At 41.2% G+C, this 9,371-nt stretch overlaps 1 protein-coding gene across 1 annotated transcript; it reads left to right on the top strand.

The window, feature by feature from the left end:
- The first annotated feature begins 215 nt into the window (after window positions 1-215).
- On the top strand, window positions 216-9,268 carry LOC127653365 (C-factor-like). Its single transcript, XM_052140038.1, has 6 exons — window positions 216-509; window positions 611-665; window positions 2,999-3,186; window positions 3,280-3,441; window positions 3,738-3,848; window positions 8,856-9,268. Exons 1-6 carry the CDS (start codon window positions 363-365, stop codon window positions 8,967-8,969), a joined length of 777 nt encoding a protein of 258 aa, XP_051995998.1. The 5' UTR covers window positions 216-362; the 3' UTR covers window positions 8,970-9,268.
- The last annotated feature ends 103 nt before the right edge of the window (window positions 9,269-9,371 follow it).

Raw genomic sequence — 9,371 nt, 5'->3', positions numbered from 1 at the left:
ACGTTTTTCATTATGAGGATCCTTAAAGGATTTAAAAACAGGTTTAATTTATGAATTGTAATTGTGGAAAATGTTATTCAATATGTTAACATTTGGAGGCACTGTACCACATGTATCTGTATCTGAGCTGATAAATGCCGAGTCACTGTGATTTGTTTCTCTCTGCCACACCTACTCTTTTCACATTCACATTCACCTAATTTTCCAGTTTTACAACATTTGAGTCATGACAACGGCCACTTCTGACTGAAAACACACCACCAGTTTGCAGTGGCATGACAGAGCTCAATACTGTACCATACAAACACTCTGTTTTATAAAGCTTGAGAGACATTTCTGACAGAACCAGACTGACTCAGATCATGGCTGCAGTAAAGGCATGTAACGTCCTTATCACTGGAGCCAACCGCGGCTTGGGACTGGAAATGGTCAAGCAGCTCTTGGAGGTCAATTGTCCAAAGCGGAAGATTTTTGCTGGCTGCCGTGACCCGAACGGGTCAAAGTGTGCTGTGAGTTCTCATCTGCTTAATCCAGAGATCATACTGTAGCTAAAAATAATCTGTTTACTGTTTAAATATGCAATATGTGTGTGTGTTCTGTTACGATTTAGGAGCTGAAAGAATTGGCCAAACAACACCCTAGCATTATCACTATTGTGAATCTCGGTAAATGTTTGTTTTTATAAACATATATATAGACTGTTCATTGGTAGAACTGATATTTAGACCTTTATACTTTTCTACAGTTGCTGATTGTTCGTTATCTAGTTTAAGGATAAATGCCACCATTTGGTGAGTCTCTAAACAATAAAAGTAATTTACTCATTGAAATGTATTCTGTGAGTAATGAACAGCACTTTTAGCTAAACAGTTACACATGACCCAAAACAAAGATGAAAATTAATTTGGAAAACTCTTTACTGCACATCGCAAAACAATTTTGCATAAATAACAATTATTACATTCTAATGCATATTATGTTTTAATTGTTGAAGCCTAATGATCATATATTGTGTTAAAAGCAAACACAAAGTAATCTGATCTATGGCTAGAGAACACGTTCTTACATACAAACACATCTTGGAGCGCAAATTCGAAGGCAGGGATCTCGAGATGTGTTTTCTGTGTTTCAAACTTCGTTTAACTTGACACAGCGACTTAAAAACGGTATGTTTATGACCAGTGTTGGGGGTAATGCGTGTTATGTATTCAGATTACTTTTTTCGAGTAAAAGTAAAGTAATGCAATATTTTTTATGTTAGACCATAATATCAGTTACTTTTTAAAAATAGCATGTTGCTTTTGTACACATCTACAGTCCCTGTATTGTGAGAAATCAGGAGTAAAAATTTAGGGGAGGAGACGTAGTGCATGATGGGCATTGTAGTTCTTATAGAGTGTGAGGCCAGAGACTATATAGCAGAGAGAGATGAGTCACTTCTATTTAAATGAATGGGAAAAACTGGAACACCCAACCAAGAAGCTCTGGCACCAAACAGTCAATGGATGTAGAATGGAAGTCCCACCTTGCAGGTAAAAGTGCCAATCACCTTTTAGATACAAACTTCACCTCTCAATTAACTTGCCTACGTGCGTGCACATTTCATGTTTTAAGCGTGATCAACAACGTTGGTTGAGTGAAACGCAATTGATTCATGTGTTAACACACACTGTATTAAAAAAATCAGTAAACGTGTTAATGCAGAGGGATTATAAGATTAGTCTTCCACTGGACACGACATGATTCACAGGGTGAAATACTCGCTCGATTCACTGACTTGTGCAGCTGGACTGCGTGCTACAGCTCCCCTTAACTGGGAGAATGGAATTAGAAAAGATGACTCTGGATCAGTGGCTCCGAGCAACGTTCTACATCGATTGTGTACACAAAAATAATGTCTTGGTTTCTGAAAATATTCACATTTTTGTTTTATAATAAGCAAGTAGTTTGATTCATGAAACATTATGACTGTCACGATTCCCTTGTTGTCTGCCCTGGGTTTCACTTGTCCTTGTTAAAAGAACTACACTTCCCATGATCCCCGGCCCTCATCACTGCCAGCCCTGTGTCATTGTGCTCACCTGATTGTAGTTTGTCATCATTATGTCTCCAGTGTATATAAACCCTGTTTGTTCTCCATTCCCCTGTCGATCGTTGATGTATGTGGATGCCTGTTTCCCGTCTATATTACCCCGTCTGTTAACTCTTCCGTGTTTTTGTTTTACTGTTTCCCATCGTGGATGTTTTCTTTGTTCGTGTGTTTTCGTGTTGCCCTATTATTCTAATAAAGTATCGCTGTGTTTAGATCCTCGCCCCTCGTCTGTCTTCCTGCTCACCTGCACATCATAACAATGACATTTTGGTAGCATTAAAAATGATTCCACTCAAGTTGTATCAACATGCGCTTGTGAAGTTGTGGCATCTGTACGCACCATGGAACGACTCAAAACAAGCACTCACTGAGATGACAAGTGAAAAATATTCAGACAAAAATAATAGACAGAACGTGTAGCATGAGTGTCTGGATCCTGACACAGTCCAAACTATTCATGATCCAGACACCATGTTCTGGATATGAAACAAGACAAACCGAAGTGCGTACGCTCCCACAAAGACAGACAATGAAACAAAAGACAGATATGACAGATATGGGATGGTGATGCCACGGTCATGTCAGACAAAAACCCAAGGACCGTGGCAGTATATAGTATATGCTTCACATTTATGATCATATACTGTACATATTCAAATTACACTAGTATTTGGGGGAAAATATATTATTATTTTTATATGTATTTTGAAGTTTACATTAATAAAATATATGTTGATATAATTAAATCATTTCTGCATATCTGTTTTTGAGCATTTAAACGTATAAACAATCAGTATCATTATTAAACCACAATATCGGTCGATCTTTTGAATGACTATGATAACATTATAATAACGTAAAAAATATCCATTGAATTTTGAACTGATTTTTTCATGTGACAATTAGATGTGAATGATCCATGCAGCATTAAAGAGTCTGCAAAAACATTGGGCTCACTACTAGGGGAGAGCGGCCTGAATCTGTTGGTGAATAATGCTGCAGTGTTGTCGCCTGGCACTATTCTGTCCACCCCTGATGAGGACATGCATAAGGCCTTCAACACCAACATTATGGGACCTTTGAGAGTCATCAAGGTAATGGAGATTAAGGGTTGTTAGCAGCTCTAAATTAATGATTAGGGCAGCAATCGCAAGAAACCTCTGCTTTTGTATGTCTGTGTTTATTAGGAGTATCTACCTTACCTCCGCACCGCAGCCAAAGCATGTGGTGAATCAGGTATGTCCTGTGATAAGGCAGCGATCGTCAACATCTCCGCAGTGCTGGGCTCCATGACCAGCTTGCCTTCCTGGTACTCCCAATTCCCAGCATTCTCATACAACGTCAGCAAGGTACACTGAGCTCCTACGGTTACCTAAAGGACAGGACTTTGCATTACAGCAGTAGACATAAGTTACAGAGTAAAAAATAACAATAAAGACAACAAATTCAAGACCAAAAATAAATGTATAAATAAATATTGAGATGCTTAGAAGATGGTTTTATTAAAAAAAAAACAAAAAAACAAATGCATAAATGGTTGTGTAAACATTGTGTAAAAATATAAATTCATCTGCTAATTAAATTGTGTCACTGCTACCATTAAATCTGTATTTTTGGGTGTTGTTTATGGACTTTTTCTTAACAGGCAGGTCTTAACATGATAACAGTTTGTGCCGGTCTGGAGTTCAAAACAGATGAGATCCTCTGCATTGCCATTCACCCTGGATGGGTGAGCACTGACATGGGAGGAGAAAAGGTGAGTTTCATTTCCACTAGATTTCTACATTTGTGAGAGGTGTTTGCTTTCCAAGTGTTCTAGAAAACCTGGAATTTTGCAATGCAGTATTCCAGTCATGACAAAGTCATACAAATATTTTCTAGGACACATAAGTTTCAATAACATTTAGGTATTTTTCAAATTTTCTATGTATAATAAAACTCTTTGACTGTGTCGCCACTAAGGATCACTGAGGATGCATTAAAGTGATTGAAAATAATTGAAAAATGACAGTAAAGGCATTTATAATGTTACAATTGACTATTTCTTTAAAAATAAATGACATGTTCTAACTTTCTGTTTATCAAGAATCCTCTACTCAACTGTTGGACATGTACAGTTAAATAAAGCTGCTAGTTTCGGACCTGTGAGAACTCTTTCTCTCAAATTAGAGACTCTGATGTACTTGTATTCTTGTTGTCCACTTCTCTCTTTGAAGGCGGCGGCTTACGACTGATCTTGGACTTGCGAGTTTTCAACTGGGCCTTGCACAAACTCCCGTTCAAAATGCTCATGCCACGACACATCTTAACTTGTGTCCGGCATCAAGACTGGTTCACAGTAGTAGACCTGAAGGACGCGTACTTCCATGTCTGTAACGTGCCTTGACACTGACCCTTTCCATGGTTCACATTCGACGGCCAGGCATATCAGTTTCAAGGTCCTCCCCTTCGGCATGTCCCTGTCCCCTCACGTATTCGCGAAGGTCGCAGAGGCAGCCCTTGCCCCGCTAAGGGAAGTGGACATCCCCATACTCAACAACCTCGACTACTGGCTCATCCTGGTCCACTCCCAAGAGTTACTACGTGCCCAAAGGGACCAGGTGCTCTGGCACCTCAGTCGCCTAGGGCTTCAGGTCAACTGGGAAAAGAGCCCGGCCCTGGTTCAGAGCATCTCTTTTCTCAGCATGGAGTTAGACTCAGTCTCAATGGTAGCGCACCTCACCAACGAGCGCGCGCAGTCAGTGCTGAAATGCCTCACCTTGTTCAAGTCAGGCACGGAGGTTCCTCTAAAACATTTACATAGGCTCCTAAGGCATAAGGCATCCTCCGCGGCGGTTTCGCTGCTGGGGTTGATGCATATGAGACCGCTTCAGCACTGGCTCCAGACTCGAGTACCGAGATGGGCATGGCACCACGGCATGCATCGTGTGTTTATCACCCCCGCCTGCTGCCAGATTCAAACCCTGGACAGACCTCTGTTTTCTACGGACTGGAGTCTCCTTACAGCAGGTGTCCTGATGCGTTCTGGTCACCACAGATGCCTCCAAACAGGATTGGGTCGCCATGTGCAACGGGCACACAGCCACAGGCTCCTGGAGAGGGTCCCTACTGCATTGGCACATCAACTGCCAGCGATCAGGCTGTATTTCTAACCCTACGGAGGTTTCTCCCACTAATTCAGGGAAAGCACATCTTGATCCGTTCAGACAGCACTGCGACAGTAGTGTACATAAATCGCCAAGGTGGCGTGCCACTCACATCCCAGGCAGACTCAACACAGCAGCGGATTTGTTCGCTTCCCAAGAGACCTCCCACTGCCCGCTCTGGTACTCCCTAACAGAAGCTTCCCTCAGGACAGACGCGATGGCACACAGCTGGCCCAGGGGGCTGCGCAAGTACGCATTTCCCCCAGTGAGCCTTCTTGCATGGGTGCTGTCCGGTGTGCGCTTTGCATACTTACATGGACCGCATGCAGAGCTTTAACTGTTCTGAGCAGCTCTTTTGTCTGCTTTGGTGGACAACGGAAAGGGAACACTTTCTCCAAACAGAGGCTTTCCCACTGGGTCGTTGATGCCATAGTATTGGCCCATCACATCCTATCACATCCAGGCCATGCCCGCCCCCTTACAGGTTCGAACACACTCTATGACAAGTATGGCATCCTCATGGGCACTGGCCAATGGCACCTCCCTAGCAGACATATGCAGAGCAGCGGGCTGGGCAACACCCAATACCTTTACGAGATTTTACAATCTCAGGGCTGAGTCGGTCTCGTCCCGTATTTTCTCAGGTCAGAGAACAACTGACCGGGTGAACCGCTTGCACCTAGCGCCTTTCCCCTCCACTGAGGCAATCATGTGCACTCTTATCTCAGGAGATCCCACCAACTTGGCTCCCTGGATGACTCCTCCCTAGCCCTCTGGTCCGCGAATTCAGCGGAGTAATTCCCCAACCAGACCCACTACGGGTACTGAAACTACTCTGTACTGGAATAGGTGCTCCACAGGACGGGCCCCATGTAGATTAATCCCCCTGTGTGTATTTTCCACGGTACGGTCCCCTTGCGAGCGGACCCGTGTTTCCCTTGGGCAGTACCCGCTGTCCCCCGGTTGCCGTGTATGTAGCAACTCCTTCGTCTCAGCAGGTAGGCTCTACCACTGCGCCATTTCCACATGTGGCCTGAAAATCCATGTGATGTATTCCGCCACTCTTTTCCTTCCCCCAGCCTGGGCAGGTGATTGTCTCCGTGGGGTCTTTTCCCCCTGAAAGAATAGGACTTGGAAAATAATGCCTTCCCAGATGCTTTCCGGATGCATGTGATAGCGTTAAGATGGCCCCAGCTGATAGAGACAGAGAGCGAAAAGGCGTGGCTGGCGTGGCTTGCTCCCATGCTTGGCACGTCGCCTTGTTCCCCCCCTTCAGGGTGTCGGGATACAGAAGGATATGACAATTTTATGGGGCGTTGCGGAAGGGTACGTGCAGTCTGATGCGGCCTGTCGCTTTGGCACACAACTGCCTGCCCACACCTGCGTCAGCAGCGCATGTACACGGTTCAACGAATGGCGTGATTAAATATGGACCCCTAGTGTCTCTTCTTCGACACAACGTCGGAGTGAGCGACAGACGGGGAATGTCTAGGTTACTATTGTAACCTCCGTTCCTTGATGGAGGGAACAAGACGTTGTGTCCTCCCGGCTGTGACGCTGAACGAGCCACTGTTATGGCCAAACCTCATTCTCGGCTCCTCAGGGCCAAATCCTGAATGGACAGATGCATTTCCCTCCCATGCAAATTCTGTCTGCCAATTTCTCTTTGGCCTTTTCTCAAGTTCAGAGATTGGCTCTCAAGAGAGACCCCTAGTCTCGCTTCTTCGACACAACGTCTCGTTCCCTCCATCAGGGAACGGAGGTTACAATAGTAACCTAGACAATACTTTTTGTATTAATAGTACTTTTAGAAATTTGTTAGAAAAAAGAAAAATAGTAAAATTCCGAAAGATTTCATTCATTTACAAGAAATGGCTAAAGATCCTGATTTCATGTCAAATAGATTAGATAATACATTGAAGTTTTGTACAGATAGAGGTGTCTGAAAAGAGATCAGCAACTGTTCACTGATAAAGGAATGAAATCTTATCAAACATATGAGCATCCAAATTCACAATGTTTTCATTATTTACAGGTAAGAAGTTAAAGTACAAGAAATAAAAAAGGAAATGCATCCATTAATATATGATATAATTGACACATACAAGACAACTAATCTAATAAATATGTTAATAAAGAATGCATAGAAAAGAGATATACAGGACACTCTGAATAAAATTAGATGTAGGTGGGAGGATTGATTAAAAATAAAATACATCCCATACTACTCAATCCAGTGTTTGGAGGGAAAATGTGATCTTTTTATAACATCTGTTATTTCAAGTAAATACAATAGCTGGTAAAAGGGGATTGTTGGAGAAATTGTGGAGAAGAAATGCTCATTACAGTCGCATTCTATATGAGTTCTCTAAATTGACAAATTATTGGAATGAAGTGATTAGACAGATTACGTCAATATTTAACTTCACAATAGAAATACATCCAGAAAACATTATTTTGGGTAAAATGGCATCGTTCTTAAGAAATAAAACTGAAAGAAATACATTTAGGGTAAACAGAATAGGAGCTTTGAAACAGATTACAAACTGTCATGCAATAGTAAGATGTAATCGTGCTTTTTATAAAATCTACATTTAGATTCTCAAATAAATAATTTATCATGAAGAGTAGATTTTGTGGATTTCTAAGATTTTATTTGTAAAGTGTGCTTTAGGAGACACCTTTCAGAGATGTCATTTTACTCGCAGCTGAACAAAACCTGCTCTCAGGTGTACTTCCCTGAAGATCAAAATTTTTATGAAAACTCCTTTTGGCTGATGTATTGTGCTTGTCACATAATATTTAGAATGAATAGAATGTGAATAGGGACACAGAACTTGTTTCTCCCCACACATGGCCTGACCTTTGTTCTTGTATATTTTGACTATTTGTGTTACATAAAGAAGTTGCACAACAACTATTTGATGGACCGAGTTGTAAAATATCCATCATGGTCTATTTTTATTCAACATATTAGTCTTTAAATTCCCTGACACATACAGTAGTACATTTGATTTCATCTCAATATAGTACACATTTTTTGTAGCAGTTAAAAATGGGGGGGGGTTGGGGTTGTGTTGGGTTTTCTGGGTTGCTTGCTAGCCCTCAAATTGGGCAAATTCACCTTTCTCTCACTCAACAAATATTCCTTTTTTTGTGTGACTACAACATAATGAGAAGCAAATGATGTGCATTAGTACTGTAGTGTCATAGAAGCTTTATCTGTATATTAAAATGTTTGTGTCGCCACAGAGAATAATGAAAAATGTAGTTTTGTCTTACAAGGCTGTCGCCATGTAAACCAAGCTTAATGAGTTTAAAGCAAAGCATAGAGTTTGCTCAGAGCAAACTTTATGCATACAAATTAAACTGCACCATCAGCATTGAAAATTAGAGCTTTGATCAGTCCCATTTTGCTTCTGCTTTGATTCTTTCATTGAACTCAAGGTCAGGGCTTCCAGAAAAGATCCTCACTGATCATTTTTACGTTGTGGTGGTGATCATCATCATCATGTTTATACAACATTAACGCAGCATATGACAGTAAAGTTTGCAAATTTGTGAATAGGTGCTAATTCTCATTCACCCAATTTAATTTTAATTTGTTTGTCTACTAGGCACCAATGGACTCCAGAGAGAGTGTGGAGAGGGTACTGCATGTCTTGAGCAGCCTCACTGAGACCCATCATGGTGGATTCCTTGACTACAGTGGAAAAACTCTACCATGGTAAACCATCTGGTTGGTTAACAGGTGCAGACCGTTCTATTTTAGCCATTATGAAACAAGTGTCCACCTCATCATGATCAACAGCCACAATTGATAATTACAGAAAACATGATAACTTCAACAAAGCAAATGGTCTTTTCTTGACGTTATGTTTGTTTATAGTTTAATTATATTCTTAAGGCTGCGGAACAGCATAGGGTTGTGGAACTATACCTATATGTGTATACCTATGTATGTGTCATGTCACTGATTGTGGAATAAAATAGAAATGACCAGGATTATTTTTGTATTATTATTATTTTGCCCTGTTGTTCCAAGTACAACAACATTGTACAAAAAAATACTCTTGAAATAGTCTGGAAGAGTTTGTAAATGTTTCTATCAACATTTTAAATAAGACATTTCT

This window comes from Xyrauchen texanus, chromosome 12 (assembly GCF_025860055.1).
Source record: "Xyrauchen texanus isolate HMW12.3.18 chromosome 12, RBS_HiC_50CHRs, whole genome shotgun sequence".
NCBI lineage: Eukaryota > Metazoa > Chordata > Actinopteri > Cypriniformes > Catostomidae > Xyrauchen > Xyrauchen texanus.
The sequence above is the reverse complement of the archived record's forward strand: the minus strand, read 5'-3'. Positions and strand labels throughout refer to the sequence as shown.